The sequence below is a fragment of the Mauremys mutica genome, chromosome 7, assembly GCF_020497125.1.
Source record: "Mauremys mutica isolate MM-2020 ecotype Southern chromosome 7, ASM2049712v1, whole genome shotgun sequence".
Lineage (NCBI taxonomy): Eukaryota > Metazoa > Chordata > Testudines > Geoemydidae > Mauremys > Mauremys mutica.
Genome location: NC_059078.1, coordinates 90,261,744 through 90,283,008, shown reverse-complemented (window position 1 = coordinate 90,283,008; position 21,265 = coordinate 90,261,744). Strand labels below are relative to the sequence as shown.

The following is a 21,265-nucleotide window of genomic DNA, read 5'->3' as shown; positions in this document are numbered from 1 at the left end:
AAAGAAACTTAATTCTGCAGTGACATACTTTCATTAAAGCTAACAACTCCTGTTTTGGATGAAAAATCACTGTTTTGTGGAATTTCTTTACCCTTATCTATCTGATGCTGGTACTTTTACTATGCATGTATCTGACACCTTTACTTGGCAAAACAGGAAAAGAAGGTGGAAACAACATTATCGATCACAGCTTCACCTAGTAGTCTCAGATAGAAATTAGTTAATTTGCTTCCACTCCACCTCTGCTGAAGTCTTAAAACACCTCTCACTCTGGGTCAACTTCTTTCCTTTCAATCTCTGTTGAGTGCAGGATTTGGCCCACCGGCTATTGCATTTTTTCTATGGCTTTGGCTACACTTACACTTCAAAGCGCTGCTGCGGCAGCGCTTTGAAGCGCTAAGTGTAGTCAAAGCGCCAGCGCTGGGAGAAAACTCTCCCAGCGCTGTCCGTACTCCACCTCCCTGTGGGGAATAACGGACAGCGCTGGGAGCGCGGCTCCCAGCGCTGGGGCTTTGACTACACTGGCGCTTTGTAGCGCCGCAATTTGCAGCGCTGCAGAGGGTGTGTTTTCACACCCTGCTGCAGCGCTGCAAATTTGTAAGTGTAGCCAAGCCCTATGACACCCTGTCCCCAAAGTTGCTACTTTGTATCTCATCACACACACCCCTCCAAGATCCACTTCAGTGACAAGATAGAGGGCATATACAGGACCTTGGTTAAAATTCTGTCCTATTGAACAATGCTGGGCAGATTTCCCTAGCTCCGATAGTCACCCCCTTTCTGGACACTAGTACGTCAGGGTTGCAAAACACTCTTCACTGTGTTATGAGAGCTGGATCTGATATGAAGTTGTCCCCCCACTCCCTCCTCTAATCCAAATCCTGGGCTTTTCTTTTCGAAAATGCTTTGCGTCTATCTGTGTAAGTGGGGATGAATATGCAGTTAACTGAATTTATGGTTCATCTGTCCCATATGTGTAATGGGAAGCAAATTTTAATGATAAGAGGTGTGCCAAACCACCACCAGCAGCTGAAGTTTTGAAAGACTTTATGAACATGCCCTGATAGGGAAGATTTAATAAGGCACTCTCTGGCATATAAAGTTGTGCTTTAAAAAAAGAACCCAGTCTCATGTACACACACCCCTTCCTAATCCCTATCCCACCCCCAAAAAGACAGTTCTACAACTCTAAATACCACACACAAAAGGTTTAAATTCAACTCTGGGGTAACTCCATTGATTTTAGTAGAGTAATGGCCTGTTTGCAGTAAATATGACCCTACCTACTTAATTTTTGGTACATTCTTACAGTAAGCCTTTTTGTTCTTATGGATTTTTATTGATGTTGTAATGTACAACTGTCTTAAACAGCATGTTATTCTTAATCACTGTATGCACTACACTTTGTGGATATGGTAAGTTACATTTCATGCACTTGGCACCATGATTCCTTTTCTGCCATTAATGCCTTTTCAACAGAATCTCATTTGCATCTGACTGTCAGTCACCTAGTCTGTAGTTTCAGATTAAAGATTATTCACTAAGGAATTTGTTGTTTTACTTAAAGATAGTTTTCCAGTAGAACACAAGTATTTGAAAATAATTTAATATATTATCTTCATACAGTTCTGAGTACAATTGTCACTTTAATTTCATACTTAATGAAAATGTACATACAGTTCATGAGACAGAAATAGCCTTAAGACATGAGTATTTAACATACATATGTAGTGTTTAAAACAAGGCAAGCACCATGAAATATACATGCTGGAGCCTGCTTTGTACCACACCCAAAATTCAGTGACATGACTAAGACAGAACTTATCTTTACTCCAATTACAAATAAGCGGATAATGTGACAATTCATAGCCTCAAACCATCCAGTTTATGCTTCCTTTCTCTTGATGATCAGAGGCCCAACATTGTCCCCAGTTTCATCATTGTGCTTTGTGTGAGAACCGTCGCACAGTGGAAACTGAAAAAGAAAAGTACAGTATTAAAGAATGGGCGCATTTAAAACTAAGTGAGAAGGAAATATAATCCGTAAATTATGAAAATGGCTTCACATGGTAAAGATACATTTACAATGCAAGTGATACCTCAAATGTGTTATCGCAAGAACTTAAACATGTCTAACAAATATTAATTTAAGTGTTCATTATTACCTGTGAGTGTAATGTACAGGAGCACTATAACTAGGGAAAGAACCCCAACTCACAATGCACTTTGGAGCTCCAATCTCAGACCCTAGTCAGAAACAAGCAGTCTATGCTGGCCTCAAAACTTCCTTTTCAGCTCCTCCACATCACTCCCTATTCCATAGGGAGGGCTCTGGAGTGCAGTGAAGATTACCAAAGGTTTGCACAAGAGTCTCAGTTTCTGGATCCTCTCCTTTAAGGAAGGAAAGTAGGTCCTTGCCTACACTAGAACAAGTTTGTCAGTATCACTACCAGCAAACCCTCCTAGTTGGGAGACAGCTTATACTGACAGAAGTTCTTTTGCCAGTATAGCTAGTCAGTTCCCCAAATGACCTAAGCCATACCGTTCCCCTCCCCCCCCCAAAAAAGTCCTTTTGTTGGTATAACTGCATCTACACTAGGGTTTTGTTTGGTTGTTTAAGAGATTACTGACATTGCTAGGGTGCCCAGATAGCAAGTGTGAAAAATCACAGGGGGGGTGGTGGTAATTGGCACCTACATAAGAGAGCCCCAAATATTGAGACTGTCCCTATAAAATCAGGAGATCTGGACATTGCTATACTGGCAACAGTTTCTAGTGTAGATCTGGTAAAAACCTTTAGATCCCCACTTCTGTAAGTGGCCATCTTTAAATTATTTCTTGCTATATCGAGGAAATAAGACACATTCCACCTAAAGTAAAACCCACAGCAGAACTCTGTTAGCTAGGTGTAGCAACTTGGCTGTTTAACCACCTCCCAACAGCTGTCTCTTGTGCCGGAGCAAATATCCATCAAAGTCAAGGGAAGTTAAGCCAGATCCTCTTTAACTGTGACACTGTTAAACAGTTGATAAGGAGATAGTTGCAGAATGACAATAACCAATGCTGCAAGTGGCAAATGGTTAGTTTACTTGGAAACTAAAGACTAATATTCCTGCATCATAAAATTCTTTACCACCAAATCAGTTACTGACTGACTTGACTAATACTCAGCAAAACTTCAAGGCAACCAAAGTGTTTGATTAAATGCTGATTAATTCACCCAAAGCTACTAGATGAAATTTTGTTTTTTCATTTCACCAACACTATGGTATGTCTTATGTAAGAATAATTCCTGCCTCACCCCTCACTCAACCAGAAGGATTAAAAACCTAGATTTAACAGCACAACATGAGGGGGGGGGGGGAGACACGACTCCAAATCTGTCTTTTATCATTCCTCTTTTTGAAATCATAACCAAGGAAGTATCTGCAAGTTACACAAGACACTTTTGGCAGAATAATGTTCTTAGAAGTTAGATGCTCCCCCACACTGATCAAACTGCACCAGTGACAGGGTATTTTAAAGGGGGGGGGAAAAAGAGGCTAATGTAAACATCCCCTTAGTAAACCACAAGGATATTTAAGCACTTAAACATTATACTATAAATATCACAGTAACATGACATACTAACTTAAATATATGTCACCGACACGTACAGCATAGGAATACTTTCAACCATAAAGCTCGATTACAGTATATCCAGTTTAACATCCTTTAAGTTTTCCCTCACAGTTCTTTGGTAGTGAAGAGCAACTGCACTAAGAGACCCAAGAGAGAGGAAGAACAAAACACACCCAAAAAAATCCCCTCCTTTATTCTCTATCACCACTGATATTATGAAATACTGTAGACAGTAAACCCCTATACCACACAGCACTTGTCCTATGCCTTGTGAATTAAGCAGACCATATTAGAGTTTTTAGGATCCAATGGATGGATTGGGGGGGGGGGGGGGGAGAGTATTGTCCAGTGCTGAGATGCTCCTTCCCACTGAATTTGCTTCATTAACTATGAAGCTTGGGATGGCTGATGTGAGAGAGTTATCCACATGCACTACAAGTACAGCAGCAGAAGGGGGGGTGGGGAGGGAGAAGAAATCTTGAATGGGGTGTGTGCACAACAGCTAAGGAACTTCCACCCTTTAACTAATCTGAAGTCAGAAGCATCATCCACATCAGGAGAGGAATGCAAACAAAAAGTGTCTGATGTTTGTGGGGGCAGGCTGACAAAGAGGAAAAAGTGAAAACAAAGGAGGAAGGCAGAAGGTCAAAAAAAACCATTTCAAGCTGTAATGATATAACACTAAATTCTAGAGTGAATACCAAACGATAGTTTAGTCCTTTTGGAGTTCTTAGTTTAAAAAAATTAAATTAAATACTTGAACAAAAAAGTAGAAAATATTAGATTACCGGAAGAGTGTGTGCTATGCTATAAGTTATACTACATTTATTTACTGAATGAAAAGTTGTATTTTCAGTTGAGCCCAAATGAAGCCAATGCCAAACCCCTAATTACGTATTGTGAGCTCATAGGGTTTGGCTTGGGTGGCAGGCTAACATTAGATGAGAAATCCTTGCACAACTTTCAGAGTAACAGCCATGTTAGTCTGTATCCGCAAAAAGATCAGGAGTACTTGTGGCACCTTAGAGACTAACAAATTTATTTCAGCATACGCTTTCGTGAGCTACAGCTCACTTCTTCGGATGCATCCTTGCACAACTGGACACTTGCTGTTACTTTGCACCTTTCGGTCATGGAAAGGTACAAATAGCCTCAAATTAAAGAGCCAATGGGAACCCTTGCATGTGATCTAACCCAAGTGCAGAAAGTTCATATGAAGTACACCTCTACCCCGATATAACGCGACCCGATATAACATGAATTCGGATATAACACAGTAAAGCAGCGCTCCTGGGGGGGGGGGGTGGAAGGGGGGGCAGGGCAGCGCACTCTGGCAGATCAAAGCAAGTTCGATATAACGCAGTTTCCCCTATAACGCAGTAAGATTTTTTGACTCCGGAGAACAGCATTATATTGGACTAGAGGTGTATGTGAAGAGATATGACCTCAAAATATTTTGGGGTCAAGAAAATCAATTATGAAGGATAAATATATTCCAATATACTCCACTGGTTATCTAATTTATCATCCACAAGAGCAATATAAATAAATCTGCCACCAATTACTAGTTGAGACGATTTAGTATTTTGTTATAGAGTGATTTATAACAGAGGATAATTTAATTAAATCTTCTCTAATAGCATATCTGAGAGACCAACTATATTTAAGGGGAAAACTGTGGAAGGCTGAAGTTGATTTAAGAAAATGTCTTTGGAGTCCTTTAAGGCCACCAAGAACTTCCCTTGTAATCCTAGTGGAGGATTCCCCCCACCCACCAGATTCTTCCAGGGGCACAAGTTCTCCGTGTTAAGTCGCTTGAGAGTTCAGGTTTCCCCTTCTCCTAGAAACTATTTCCACCCATCTTATTCCCTCCAAGTCTCCCTCTGCATAGCTGAGGGATACTATTCTGTATCTTGCCCCCTTTCCTGCATGCTTCGCTGTGGAAAGTTACAGTCCCAGAATGATGGGATTGTAACGAGAAGGTAGGACCAGTTCCAGGAACTTCTCCCAATTCATTTTTAAAAACTAACTCCATTTCAACAGATGTATCTTTTTGACCTTGATCAAAGGAGAAGAATTGGGGGGGGGGGAGGGGAAGAGAACATTAAATTGAAAATAAAATGAAAAAATACAGTTAAAACTCAAAACAACTTTAATACAACCTTTGATAAACATGATGTTTGCATTCAGATGTTAAGAAATAACATTAGATACTCAGTGTAATTTGACATTGTAAAATTAGCCTGAATGAGGTATGTATCTATCCATATGAGGAAAAAAATAGCATGAAGTTTTCAAGCTGCACCAGAAACCCAAGAATTCCCTGCGTTATATAAAGCTGCTTTGAATTTTTTTCCTCCCCACAAACTTTAATATGCAGCTTGACTGTACCACAGATTATCTTTTTGCTAGGATGGAAGTGAAAGAACATTGAAGAATGAGTAAGCTAACCAGGACACAGACTTCACATTCTCTAGCAAAATAACCAACACTTTAGATTGCAAAGAATTATTGAGTTGACTAACCGTAATGGGCTTTGGACTGTAGCACCATGATGCAAAGATAAGCTTTGCTGACAGATTTGTAGATGGCGATGTAAATAATGGCTTTTTTAAAACTGGGTCAAGACTTGAGGTGTCAGTAACAGAACTAGAAATAGACACAGATGGGTCTCCCTCCCTCCCTCCCCCTGCCTGTGTTTTATGACCTTTCCTTTGTGTTATCTTGTGCTGGGGGCAGGACGACAAAATTGCCAGGCAGGAACAGTGCAACTTAAATCCCCTATCCCCAAAACTGTTCATCTACCAGTTCTGTTTTAGTAGATAGTCAAGATAGAGACCAGATGGTTTCAGAAGACTGTTAAAGGAACAACAGGCCCTTTACTTGTACATCATTGCTTTTAATCTGGCTCAAATGGGCTGTGATTGGAAGTTGTTGACATTTAGTGGTTGTTCAGTGACCTTGGTTTTGTTATCTTAATACCACGCCCAGCAGGAGTGTCCACATCACAAAATCCACCAGCAAAGATGACAACTGTGATAACTACCTCAGCAGAAAAGACAATTGAATAGGCAGGGAGACAACTATCCAGTGACACTAGAAGTTGAGTCTATAGAACAGACTGTCCTTCTTGCTTTGTCCAAGTCTGGCACAAGTTAAGATTTGCAAAAGGCTATTTTTACAAAACCTCAAGTCCACAGAAATGTTCGTGAACATCACCTTGTCCTATAGTGTTTGCAAGCATCATGCTACTACAGCTTCATTTTCACTTGCTCATGACTCAAACTGAAGTAGCAAATTAGTCCAAGCCAAAATACATGCAAAAAAACAAAACAAAACACACACCACACTTCTCAGGGAATTCTGCACCAAAAAAATTAATTCTACAACCAAAAAATAAGATCCTGCACACAATATTTTAAAATTCTGCATATTTTACTTGTCAGAACACCACAATATAATCGCATCAGTTTCAATTATTTTTGGTCATTTATTTCAAAATACTTGTCAGCAAGTATGTCTGTTACAATACAGACAACAAAAAAGATTCAGGAAATGTTTTGACAAATAGATTCCTTAGTAGGTATATTAATACCAAACTGAGTAATAATTCATTTAAACAATACAGAACTGTATTTTCCACATCCCTGAGAAGCAGTGCAAAGGCCAGAGGGGAGTCAGGGGTAAGGGAGGAGCTGAAGGAGAGGGAAGTAAATATCTGGGAAGGAGCCTGGGTCTGAACTTGCTGGGTATGGGTGGGAAAAGTATGGAACAAGGTTTTTGGTCGTTTGGTTTTGTTTGGGGGGGAGGGTGAAGAACAGGGAGGGACTGTTCAGGAGCTTCCCCCATGCAGATCTAGGCTGACCCCTAGCCTCTCCCACTCAGTCCAGCCTGCCCGTCCCCATGTGGCTCTGCACCTCCCTCCCACTGTGGCTCCACCCATTCAGGCCCTGTCCCAGTCTATCCTCCCCTACTAGCCCATATAAGCCCCTGTCTGACCCCCCAGAAGATTTGATTCAATGTGTGAATACACTGAAGTCTATACAGACAAAGAGAGATAGCTATTTGACAGAAAATTGGGGCACTAGCTGTAGAATACCCCTCATGCTTCCTTCCCTGATTGGCAGTGAAAGTGATTATTCAATAACGGTTTGATGGTCTACGACTTGATTTTGGTGGTTTTACCCTGGTTCCTTGTTAACCACTCATTATGGATTTTAAACTGTAGGAGAACCAGTAGCACATTGAGCCAAATCAGAAACTTCCTTAGTCTTTATATTCCCCAGCATGCTACATTAATAATGAAACTGTGTCTCTACAAATTCCTCCCGCTCCCCACCTCCACTTCTTTCTCTAACACAAGGATGAATGAACTCCTTGAGCATAACATGCAATTAAAGAGCTATACGAATAGCTCGACCTCAACAAAAAAAAAAATCTGGAGTTCCCACTTATTCCAATGTTATCTACAGGAGATGCTGACAATAATTTAGGCCTACAGACAGATATCACTGATTCACGGACAGTGGTATTGTCAGCTAGTAAGTGTTGGGTTCCTGTGCTAGTAGAGTGATTACTAGATACTGCCAGCTATGAGGATCTCTAGAATTACATGGTCATTTTGCAGAATCAATGGCTTGAACACCCTCCTTTATTATTAAAACCATTTATGCAGTATACAAGAAAATCTGAAGCTTTACAACAGCATGCGTTTTACATTTTAGTTTTGTAGATTACATAATTGCTACATTTCACTCCTACAGTAGATTCTTCAAAATTAATAATAGCTTGTTATCTTCAACAGATCAAGTATCAAATAATACAACTGAGAAGAGCTTAAGAGGATTCTTGCACATTGTAAATATTTGTTAATTTTTTCCCCCCTCTCACCTTCTTAGATCTCCAGCAACGACAATACACAGCTTTGTCTCCCAGATCTTCCATATCAAATGCATGGACTACCTTTGGGTTATCTTTCAGTATATGGAGATTTACCATTGCCTTGCAGCATTTGTCTTTAGAGAGGAATCTTGTGTATGCTAGATATCCAACAGCAGCTGCTCCTGCAGCTAATGCGATTCCAGCAACCCATTCAACTAGAGCAAGAGATAAAAAAGAAAGATTGAATGAAATATTCCATTTAAGGTTTTGCCAATTTAGCTCCCAGAGTCATATTTGTGCTTAGAGGACCGTTCTACTACTATGATACAATATTTTGAAAATAAAATCCCTTTTTTCCCCACACCCATCCAATTAATTTGTCCCTTTCTATTAAACAGGAGAAGCCTATGGGACAATTGAACTAATATGGCTTTGCATTTATTTTTTGCTCACGCATCTTTATCACTGATGATGGCAACACAGCTCTACAAACAAAATCAGCCAAATTTTGTTCATAACTGGTTTACAGTATTCCCTTAAATACATTTCATTAAAGATAGTGAATGCTAGGCACTAGGCACAAGAGGAACTGATTTTACATTATAAATATAAAATTGTGATACTTTTAATTTACTTTTTTAAAGGGAACCGAAATAAAGCTAAAAGATTAAATTCCCATATAAACATTACTAGTCTGAACCTGCATTTTCTCACAGGGTGTAAAAAAAACAAGTTCTTCCTGTCTTATCTGTACTAAAGTCCTGAGTTTCTCAAATATACTGTTTATATAAACAAATGTTTTTTCTCCCCATTTCTCACTTTTCTGTTATCTTATGCTCATCTCTGCATCTTTGCACTCTTCTTTGCCTCACTTGATATCATTTTCCTTCTCTGCAATTAATCCACTTTTTTTTTTTTTAAAGTCCTGTTTTCAGGTTTTTTCCTTGTGTCTTCCACTTGAAAGTACCCTGAATTTCTGCCCAACTGTCACAGAATTCTCCTGCCTGGTTGCCATAACACCCAGCTCTAGAAATGGCAGGAGTTACTCCCTCCACACAAAGTCGGCAGCAGGACAATTTGAGGGATCAGTCCCACTCAGATGTTCTCCTACTGTATAAGTAAACACTGTCTGACTCAATTGCTCATCCATAAATCAGATGAGCATCTGAGATCTACAAGGTTCTTTCCACAGATTTAAAAGACACTCATGTGACTATGCTATAACTACCAAAGCCATCTCAGGGCTTGGCTACACTTACAAGTTGCAGCGCTGGTGGAGGCTTTCCAGCGCTGCAATTACACCCCGTCCACACTTGCAGGGCACAACCAGCGCTGCAACTCCCTGGTTGCAGCGCTGGCTGAAAACCCATCCCGGCAGGGGTATAAGGAGTGCAGCGCTGGTGATCCAGCGCTGCTCAGCAGGTGTGGACACTCACCAGCGCTTTAATTGTCCTCCAGGGAATAAGGAGGTATCCCAGAATTCCTGTTCAGCCACTCTGCTCATCAGTTTGCACTCTACTGCTCTTGCCTCAGGTGACCCGCCCTTTAAATGCCCCGGGAATTTTAAAAATCTCCTTCCTGTTTGCTGCAGCCAGGTGTGGAGTGCAATCAGTTAATCTTTCCAGGTGACCATGCCTCCACGTGGCAAACGAGCCCCAGCATGGAGCAATGGCGAGCTGATGGACCTCATCAGTGTTTGGGGGGAGGAATCTGTGCAGGCACAGCTGCGCTCCGGCCGTAGGAATTACGATATCTTTGAGCAAATATCAAGGGCCATGCTGGATAGGGGCCATGATCGGGATGCACTACAATGCAGGGTGAAAGTTAAAGAGCTGCGGAGTGCCTATTACAAAGCCCGCGAGGGGAATCGCCGATCCGGAGCTGCCCCCACGACCTGCCGTTTTTACAGGGAGATGGACGAGATACTTGGGGGTGACCCCACTGCCAATCCCAGGACAACGATGGACACTTCTGAGCAGGCTGGGGGACAGGAGGAGGAGGCGGAGGCGGCAGGGAGGAAACCGCGAGTGAAGCTACTGGGATGGGGGAAGACACCCCAGAGTGGGCATGCAGCCAGGAGCTCTTCTCAAGCCAGGAGGAAAGTACCCAATCGCAGCAGCCAGCAGTTGCAGAAGGACAAGCAGAGGAGCGGGTTAACGGTAAGCGGCTTTTATTTTCTGGGTGGAAATGTTTCTGGAGAGGAAGGGGGGTTATGGCTGCATGCATGCCAAACTAGAATAGCCCGTTGATGTGGTCTATCACGTCGCGGTAATCTGCTTCAGTTATCTCAGCAAAAGTTTCAGCCAGAGCGTGGGCAATATGCCTGCGCAGGTTTATAGGCAGAGCCACTGTGTTCCTTGTCCCAGTCACGCTGACGCGTCCGCGCCACTGTGCTGCGAGTGGGGGGGGGGACCATTTCTGAACACAGGCAAGCCGCGTAGGGTCCCGGGCGGAATCCACATTGCTGTAAAAGAGCCTCCCGCTGTTCCCTAGTGACTCGCAGCAGGGAGACATCTTGCAGGATTAACTCCTGTGAAAAATGTTGGGAGACTCTTTAGTGAAGAGATAGGGAGATAGTGAAGATCACCCCTGCAGCTGCATCTTCACTCAACCCCTCTATCACTCCAGATTACCCGAAGCAACCAGCTCCCCTCTATCAATCAAGCCCCACTTCTCCCTCTATAAGCACCCCTCACTCACCATTTCGTGGCTTCTGTCGTGTTATGCGTGTGGTAAAAGAATGCTAAAGTGAGAACTCCCTCAGTGTAACAATTCATGTCTGGAGATAGTGGATACAATGCTGCCCCTGTTAAATGTTGTCATTTCTGGGTTTCTACAGTGACCTTGACTACTGGACTGAGCAGATGTTCCACTACACAGAGGCTTCAAAATTTGAGAAAAAATCCCCGAAAGAGCAAAGAGGACATGCTGAAAACTGTTCTTCATCACTCTGCTACAGAAAGAAAGGAATTGAAGGAGTGGAGAGAGAAGGAAAGCATGATCCGCCAGAGACATTGGCGTAGAAACGCTGTGGCAAAGAGGAAAAGCACAAACCAGCTGCTAGACATCCTGTCGCGCCAAGCGGACTCTCTCCAGGCTATCGTAGCCATGCAGGCAGAGCAGTCCCGTGCTGCCCCACAGCCCCCCCCGTCCCAAAGCTTTTTGCCTTGTGCCCCAATGTCAGCTCAAACCGCCTTTCCCCAGCATTCAGGTTCTTACCACCACCAGCTGCCTCCAACACCTCTACGTTCACCAACCAGCCCTGATACCTACCACCACCCTTACCCTCTGCACTCAACCCCCATCACCATGCAGTATATGCACCCTGAAGTGCAGGATTCGTTAAACAGCACTCCAGACAGGACATATGCAAACTTGTGACTGTACAGTTCACCAACCCACACCCCTGCCCTCTTGTTTTCATGAAATGTTGTGTGTCTGTCTGTCTGTCAAGGAAGTTTTTTTCTTTTCAATAAAACAATTCTTGGCTTTGAAAACAGTCTTTATTATAGCAGATAGTTAAAGATACCTTAGCCCAGTAAAGAAAGAGGCACTGCAAATCATATTATTATTAGGGATAATAGAATAACAGTGTAAACAGTGCAATTCACTCCCATGCAAGGCAGCAAACATTACTGTTGGCTTTCAGCCTCAAATTCTTCCCTCAAGGCATCCCTAATCCTTGTAGCCCTGTGCTGGGCCTCTCTATTAGCCCTGCTCTCTGGCTGTGCATATTCAGCCTCCAGGACTTGAACCTCGGTGGTCCATGCCTGACTGAATGTTTCACCCTTCCCTTCACAAATATTATGGAGGGTACAGCAAGCGCATATAACCGCGGGGATGCTGCTTTCCCCCAAGTCTAGCTTCCCATACAGACATCTCCAGCGGGCTTTTAAACGCCCAAAAGCACACTCCACAGTCATTCTGCACCGGCTCAGCCTGTAGTTGAACCGGTCCTTGCTCCTGTCAAGCTTCCCTGTATAGGGTTTCATGAGCCAAGGCAGTAACGGGTACGCGGGGTCTCCAAGGATCACAGTGGGCATTTCGACATCCCCTACTGTGATCTTCCTGTCTGGGAAAAAAGTCCCTGCCTGCATCTTCCTGAACAGGCCACTGTTCCGAAAGATGCGTGCATCATGCACCTTTCCAGGCCAGCCTGTGTAAATGTCAATGAAACGCCCGCGGTGATCCACAAGCGCCTGGAGAACCATAGAGAAATACCCCTTACGATTAACGTACTCTGATGCCAGGTGGGGGGGGGCCAGAATAGGAATATGCGTCCCATCTATCGCCCCTCCACAGTTAGGGAAACCCATTTGTGCAAAGCCATCCACAATGTCCTGCACGCTCCCCAGAGTCACGGTCTTTCTTAGCAGGATGCGATTAATTGCCTTGCAAACTTGCATCAAAACGATTCCCACGGTCGACTTTCCCACACCAAACTGGTTCCCGACCGACCGGTAGCTGTCTGGAGTTGCCAGCTTCCAGATTGCAATAGCCACCCGCTTTTCCACCGTCAGGGCAGCTCTCAATCTTGTGTCCTTGCGCCGCAGAGTGGGGGCGAGCTCAGCACACAGTCCCATGAAAGTGGCTTTTCTCATACGAAAGTTCTGCAGCCACTGCTCGTCATCCCAGACTTCCATGACGATGTGATCCCACCACTCAGTGCTTGTTTCCCGAGCCCAAAAGCGGCGTTCAACGGTGCTGAGCATTTCTGTGAATGCCACAAGCACTTTGGTGTCACACGCGGCAGGAGAATCGATATCGATATCATCGTCAGACTCCTCACTGTCACTTTGGAGCTGAAGGAATAGCTCGACTGCCAAACGTGTTGTGCTAGCGACACTCATCAGCACAGTCCTCAGCAGCTCGGGCTCCATTTCCCACAGAAATCGCGATTCACACACAGAGCAGAAAGACACTCACAATGGCGCCAAACGTTGCCAGAAAGACAGAATGCTGGGATGTGAAGCGATGCACCACGGGGCGTTGGAACAGGAAGCGGAATGACCCACACACTTCCTTCCCCTTCCCACAATACTCAGCGCCAAAACGGCGCCAAAACGGGACGAGGTGCTCTGTGGGATAGCTGCCCACAATGCACCTCTCAATACAGCACTGGAAAGTGCTGCAAGTGTGGCCACACTGCAGCGCTGGTAGCTGTCAGTGTGGCCACACTCCAGCGCTGGCCCTACACAGCTGCATGACCAGCGCTGTAACTCCCAGCGCTGCAACTTGTAAGTGTAGCCAAGCCCTCAGACTAAGAATTTCAGCCTTGGTTAGCCTGCATTGTTTATGGTTTAGAAGAGATGTCAATCACGTGATACAGTAGGAGACCCTCATTCTAATCCTAGAGAATAAAACATGCTAACACTTAACATATTCCTGACATTCCTACCTCTATTATGGGACTTTTACTTACCCTCTTCCTAGTGCTCTTGCCATGAGCCCAGTTCCTCTTGCACCATTTGCTTTGGACAGCCTGCTCTCTCTGTTTTCCTACCCACTCCTGTGAAGGCTACATGTCCTTTGCTTCTGCAGTATCTGGTCCCGGTTTAAAAGAGCAGCAGCTAAGAAACAGCTCTGCACTTCCCCGGGGTGGGAGGAATGGGGGAGGAGGAGAGAGCTTTTACAAGGACAACTTTTCTTCTTTAAAAAAAGCTCTCCTGAGGGCATAATTAAGTCATCCCTAATGAGCAGCCACAGCTATGTTGGCAGGAGAGCATCTCCCACCAGCACATGGCTGTCTACACTGGTGCTTTTGTCAGTCAGGGGTGCTTTTGTTTTTGCTTTAAAAAAAAAAAAAAAACCACCAACACACACCCCTGACCAACAAAAGTTTTACCAGAAAAAAGTGCTAGTGTAATCAAACCCATATTTGCCCTCAAGAGCCACACTGGACATTCCTGAATTAGATTACAACCTCATGTTAATATCATTAAATGTACTTTTTCCACACTCACATGGCATCCCACACAATGGTCATAGATTGGTTTGACTATGCACAATTACACTTAATTGCTTATTATACTCATTACTACAAAGAACAAAATCAAGAATAGATTCTGCAACTTGTCACTGTTATCTTCATCACAGATTAATTTTTCAGCTACATCCTATGAACAAGAGCTGTATCCAACAAGTTTCTAACTAATTAAGGCTTCTAATCTCAATGTGTTTGCCTGGTCTTTAGTCACATTTAGCACTATTCACCTTTCCAAATTAAAGGAATTTAGTTTCATATACTCCACCCACCCAAAGCCATTCTCCATACCTCCCTCCACATCAAAAATAATTAGTTTTAAATGCTAACCAAAAATACTTAAACTCCCATGAACTTCACCACTTTATTCTTAGAATCATTATAGTAGTTCTCATCACTACTAATACCTACTAGTTTGTTTTCATGGGTATTTGCAGAGGGGAAGAAACAAATTGAGTAGACAGATTTATTCATTTTAAGAGTTTGCACCAGCCTACTTAAGAGACCCTATGCTAGATGTATGAAGGTTGAACAAGAACAAAGCTTACTTGTGAAAGCTACTTTAAGAAACAAGTCAGACTACTGAAAGAAAAGTTTTTAATTTAACTATTACATAGAAGACTCAACCAGGATTACGAAGACCAGAAAAAAACACAACACTGCATCACATTTAATTTTAAATGCCTGTAGACACCTATGTTATTATTTAAAAACTGTTCTAAATCACAGACTAGACTACGCAGTAGTTTAAGGATTTCCAAAAGCTTTTCATGTTAATCCCAAATTTTAGACCTATTATGTAACTGGCTTATCTCTCTCAGTGAAGTACCTTCACTTGGCCGCTCATCAACACTACCCAGTCACATGATCCCCTATGGCCAAGGTTATACAAGAATTATATTTTACTACAGCTTTACTACTGAGTTATTCACTTTTGGGAAGGTTCTTGTTATTTTGCAGTATGAGTCAACAATCCACAATAGTAAGCACTGGTTACTGACTAAGTCTGTAGCTATAAGAAAGTTCCCTCATCTTTTTGCTGAGTTACTCTAGAACAGTGGCTCTCAAATTTTTGTACTGGTGACCCCTTTCACATAGCAAGCCTGAGTGCAACCCCCACTTATAAATTAAAAAACACTTTTTAATATATTTACCACCATTATAAATGCTGGATGCAAAGCGGGGTTTGGGGTGGAGGTTGACAGCTCATGCCCCCCCCCCCATGTAATAACCTCACAACCCCCTGAGGGGTCCTGACCTCCAGTTTGAGAATCCCTGCTCTAGAATATGACACTAATAACATTGTGAGGTTAATGGCCACTAACAGAAATGCCGCTCTTAAATCCTACAAGCTAGAGAAATGCCAACATTTTAAATTTAAAATTAAAATTTAAAAACTAGGCAGTCTGGGATTTTCTAGAGAAGATCAATCAGCCACTAGTTTCTTAGTCTTCAGCAGAGAAGCCAAGCATCCACTACAAGGAACATGGTCAGAGGAAGAAAAAGAAATGTACTCAAAGGATTCTTTAGTAAGAGAACTCCCACCAAAGGGCTGCTCAGAAGCAAAAGCAGGTGTGCAAGAGAGAAGGCGTTTGCTATGCTTGCATAGCACCTACGACCATGCATGACCAATCCTGGGGCTTCTAGATACTATTTAAAAAAAACACACACGGATCTCAGCGGATGTAACCATTTTGCTGGATTAATGATTTACTAGTAGTTATCAGAAGCTTGGGGGATAAACTCTTGCATGAAGGTGTCAGCCGCACAAGAGAGCCTGTGAAGGTCACTGCAATTCCCAGGGGAGCCCCATCCTCTGCAAAGCAATCAAGACCCTTTTGCAAATGGGTCCCTTTCCTATGGATCAGTCAGCGCTTCCTCTGCATCGTGATACTGCACCACGACACAGCCACCCAGCTATTGCACGGCTATTACAATGGCCTGCAAGATAGAGGGATAAGGGATCGTAGCCAGGCTCCTCCTGAACAACAGGGGCGGATTGGTGGACACACTCCTTGCCCCAGCAGGAAGGGCCCCAAGGTGGAGGGGGTGAGCAGAGCAATTGGAAGTGAGCTGTGAAGCCGGCGAGCAGACACGAGCCAACCCCCAGCGGAGCGCACCATGCCGCTGCTCCCCTGCCCGCAGGCGCGCGCCTACCCCGCACGGAGGAGTTCGATCCGAGCCCCATTGCTCCCGCTCCCTGCGCTCCTCGCCACCGGCCTCCCGAACGCCTAGAGGGCACGAAGGCTGCTCAGACGCAATTGCGCGTGCGCACAGGAGCTCACACGAGAGCAGCGGCGGGCCTTGCTCTTAAAGGGGCCGTGCTGCTGGGTCGCGGAGGAAGGCGCGCGAGTTGCGCAGGTCAACCCCGCGAGGTAACGGGATCCTGCTGCGTCCCGCCTGCGCGTGGACACTGAAACGGGCTCCCGTGCCCCGCGCCTGCAAACACCAGGATTTTAGGCAGAGGGCCCTGCACCCCTGCCCTGCAAGCGTGAGGGACCTGAGGCCTCCGTGGGCTCTTGTGCAGCCTCCCTACCCAAGTGCTCTGTTAGCATGAGCCAGGAGTCTGGAAAGCATGAGACTAAAGTAACACGTTGGTTCATTGTATGAGGCTTTTGCTGTTTAGGGGGTCCCGTTTTCAGACTTTTCTCCACCACCTAGAAACTGAAAATTACATCTGAGATTCTCACCTGACTCTAGGAGCTGGGCTTTAAGAAAACACCAAACACTCTGACACTTGCAATAAAATCCCATGAGTTTTAGCAACACTGCTTGTAAGAAGTGGGACAAGGGTTGTCCTTGCACCTATATGGGTCCCCTGGGAACATTATCCCTACACAATCATGACGTGTCAGCCACAGATCAAGAAAGAGACTCTTGCATTCATACAAGTCCCCTCCCAAATACACCTCTACCCCGATATAACGTGACCTGATATAACACAAATTCCAATATAATGCAGTAAAGCAGCACTCCGGGGGGTGGGGCTGCGCACTCCGGAGGATCAAAGAAAGTTCCATATAACGCGGTTTCACCTATAATGCAGTAAGACTTTTTGGCTCCCGAGGACAGCATTATATTGGGGTAGAGGTGTACTGAGATGGGCTGTAACATCTATGAAGGCCCCTTGCAAACGTCCTGCGTGGGTGGGAAGCACAGATTCATAAGGAGCTCCTATAAAGAAAAAATGCAATGGTGTGGCCTTGCAATTAATGGGTATTATCAATAATAATGATAATAATACTTAGCACTGCAGTAAGTGCTGGACAAACATTAACTAATCATCCCACATCCACCATTGTAAAATGTAGCATTGAATTTTCACTTGTCATTGGATATTTTCTGTAACAATTTTGTATTCATTGTATTGTGGCAGTAGAGTTCTATTTGAAAAGTGGCATCTGTGGAATAATTCCCATATCAAATGCCTTCAGTTTACACGTTTAAGAAGTTTTTTTCTAATTGCTAGTTGTGCAAATTCAGCTTGGGATCTGAGAATCAAGCAGATTCATTCTTTCTCACACATCATCATCAGTAATAGGGATCTGTAAGCCAAATTAGCCATTTGTGCAATCCAGTGTCTTCAAACTATGCTACAGTGATGTTTATGTAACCCCTTTGTTGTCAATGGGTTTGCACAAGTGTAACTGATTGAAACTAAGTAAAGAAGTCTATTGATGATGCATAAAAAGAAAGAGAATACATCAGTCTCTCTTAGCTGCGGTGGCTCTGCAAGGCGTAGGAGTAAAACATTAAAAACGTACTTTTTCAACTAAAGCAATCAGATAATACTGAGTGGGGAGCAGATCTGTTTAGAAAAATGGTGACAGTGTTACCAACTCACAATTTTGTCATGTATCTCACTATATTTAAATCCCCATTCCTAGAGTTACATTATTAACTGAGAATTTCAGCTTTGAATTTTTTTAAAAAGCACGTTTCTCGATCTCAGGATTGCAGAAAAAACTTGTAAACAATACCACTAAAGGCTCAAAAACCAGAAAAATAAATAAATACCAGAAATATTTTATTTATAAAATCCCATGATTTGGCAGGACCTGTCTCATAATTTTAGAATGCTTGCATTTGGCAATACTGCTTTCCAGAGTACAACCACACTTTAGGGAAACAAATAAACTGTAACTACCCTTCTGCTGACTGTGTTCAAAGCAAACAACTTAAACAAGAGTTTTGCCTTGGAAGAGTGTCCAGATTCTACTTAGACTCTGCAGATTGGAATCTAAAGTTATGATCTAAAAATTGATAATGTACATTTGTAATGTAATAACTACACATTACCAAGCAAGCTGACTTTCCATGAGCCCTCTCCAAAATGTCGCAAAACACCTATATTCCGATATATAAATGTATAGAGGAATGAGACTGGCTGATGTACATATTACACTACCCTACTGTCTATACTATTCCCAGATGTCAAGAACATCAGCAAATATTTGAGTGGTAAAACTGTAATAGTGATTTTAAGGCTATATACCCAAATGTCTTCAATCTACAAGTTACTCTGCAGTTGTCTTGTGTGATTAATGTTCATGTATACAAGCTGTAAAACTCTGTGTAGACTCAAGTAACTATCATAAGTTTATTACATGCTGTGGATCAGCCACCACATGGAAGAAATATGATCAGTCCATCAAATGGTAGTATTTGTGATATAACCTTACTTTTCCCATTACTCTGAGTGATTCTGCGTGATTTTTAGAGAGTAAAATGCATTAAACCTGAACTGTCCTTGAGGTACAAGTGACCATCCAAAGAAGCATCTCCAGTATTATTCTTTCATTCAGTCCTGTCCAAAGAGAATAGGATGTGCAGAAAACTTCTCTCAGAAAGGGATTACTTAGTCAAAATGTTCACATTGAGAGAAGATTTTTAAAGCAACAAAGTCATATGCACTGAAGGACATTCTTTTCTTTTTGGAATGAGGCACTAACTGTTTTCCTCGGGAATGGATCCACAACCTTACTGTCATGGATAGTATAGACACTTTGGGCCCAAAAGGAGCCTCTCAAGGTGTCTTAGTTCACAGCCCCACTACTGTTCACCTAACAAAGTGAGGTGAGATCCATTTGGAAAAGAGGGAAGCTTGAACCCAGAGCAATCTTCTCAGGCACTTAGGGGCAAAAAGTTTCAATCCAATTAACAGATCCACCTTAAATCAGGTAACCAGCTGTGGAAAAGGTGATTGTTACTCAAGAATAATTTTGTTTTTCTGTCACTGATAGTGATTTTAAATCTTATGTATGTTTGTTTGTTTTGTGAATTCTGACCAAAAAGCCAAGCACTAAAGACCTTCTTTTGAAGGAGTTTGTATTATGCTGATTGTCCAAAAGCAAGTCAAGAGTTTTGTTTTTTTTTATAAGAAGAGGCTTTTCTTCTTTTAAAGATTTTTTTTTAAGGATTATTTGGAACTGGGCTCTGCTACACTTAGAATTAAAAGGGGTTTACAACCCCTTTCTGTGCAAAAGGGGAAAGGGCAACTTAAACAGTTGATGGGTGTATATCAAAAAACACAGTACACTTTTGCAGCAGATGCAGCAGTTCTAGCAACTTCTGGTCTAGAGGTTTACTAACTCTGCCTAACCTGCAGTACCTCTTATCAAGCTCAACTCAATTTTATCCATTCTGAGCTGCTGTAAGGGCAACCAAGGAGCTCACCTTGCTATATTTGAATGGCGTACTACTGACAAAGGGGATTATGAGATGTAGGCCCACAAATAACACATCTATTGACAGGGGAAGACAAGCTATTTGCTGTGGCCTGGATGTTTTGATGATTCAAGACTAGTGATTATGTTAAAACAGTCATGCTAGGTTGCCTCTGGAGTCTCTTCTGAAGAGTTTGATAGAACAGTTTTGCCCTGGGACTTGACATGCAATGCAATTCTATGTTCCTTATTATAGAGGTTTTGACTGCAATTCCATCATTAAGATTGAGTTCTGTTTTGTGTTATATGGAAAATGCAACCTATCTTTCCCCAAACTGGCAGCACTTGCTCCATGAATAGAGAATGAATCTCCTGAGAATTTACAAGTAAATCTGATGGTTCAAACTAACTGGTAAGCATCTCAGCCTCTTCTTTTTTCTGAATGATCTTACTAACAAAATAATGCAGACATTTTAAACTTTCCATTCAGGTAAAATTAACTGAAATATTTTGTATTGGCTATATTTGGTGAAATTTGGTTGTAATTAAGCAAGTTATTAACAATTGTATCTAATTGCTCTGGTAGTATAGGCTGTTGGTATTGCAGGTAATTTAAGGGGCCTTCATGGTGACATCACAGGTAACTCAACCAATCACCACTTCCTTTACAAACTGCTGCTATTGATTGTAATTGCGCAGTGGCACAGCAAAATTGCCAACTTCAGGTGCTCAAATGTTATGAGATTGTTTTAAAAACCATGAGATTTTAATTAATAAAATTTGGGTTTTTTTCTTTTCCTTATGTTTTTTAGGAATTCAGAATATGTGAGTCACACTTCAAGCTTTTCTCTGCAATCCTGAGGCCTAGGAACTTATGGTACTTTTGTAAAGTAAGTTGAGATTCTCATGTAATCACTTGTGTCCGTGAGCAGGGGCATCACAAAAAACACCAAATGTCAGGATACTTCATACTAAAATTGCAAGAGTTGGCAACACATCATGAGGGAGACTGGACATTTGTTATTGTGGGCCCTGACCAGAGAATACATGATGGAGGGGTGGCCAGGCCAAATCTGAGCAGCTCAGTGACTCTGTGTCAGCTTGTAATGCTTCT

The 21,265-nt window shown here is 42.7% G+C and overlaps 1 protein-coding gene across 1 annotated transcript; it reads right to left on the bottom strand.

Annotated features, from left to right (window-relative positions):
* Positions 1-1,590: 1,590 nt before the first annotated feature.
* CISD1 (CDGSH iron sulfur domain 1) lies at positions 1,591-16,781 on the bottom strand. Its single transcript, XM_045025948.1, has 3 exons — positions 16,643-16,781; positions 8,512-8,717; positions 1,591-1,975 (listed from the first exon to the last, which is right to left on the bottom strand). Exons 1-3 carry the CDS (start codon positions 16,671-16,673, stop codon positions 1,886-1,888), a joined length of 327 nt encoding a protein of 108 aa, XP_044881883.1. The 5' UTR covers positions 16,674-16,781; the 3' UTR covers positions 1,591-1,885.
* Positions 16,782-21,265: the final 4,484 nt, after the last annotated feature.

Bases quoted from the DNA above. Each gene is read 5' to 3' on its own strand.
- CISD1 (XM_045025948.1), bottom strand. From the start codon at position 16,673: ATGGGGCTCGGATCGAACTCCTCCGTGCGGG. The intron at 8,718-16,642 runs GTAGGCGCGCGC...CTCTTGCTCTAG, and splicing joins ATCGAACTCCTCCGTGCGGG to TTGAATGGGTTGCTGGAATC. The intron at 1,976-8,511 runs GTGAGAGGGGGG...TTTCTTTTTCAG, and splicing joins GTTGCTGGAGATCTAAGAAG to TTTCCACTGTGCGACGGTTC.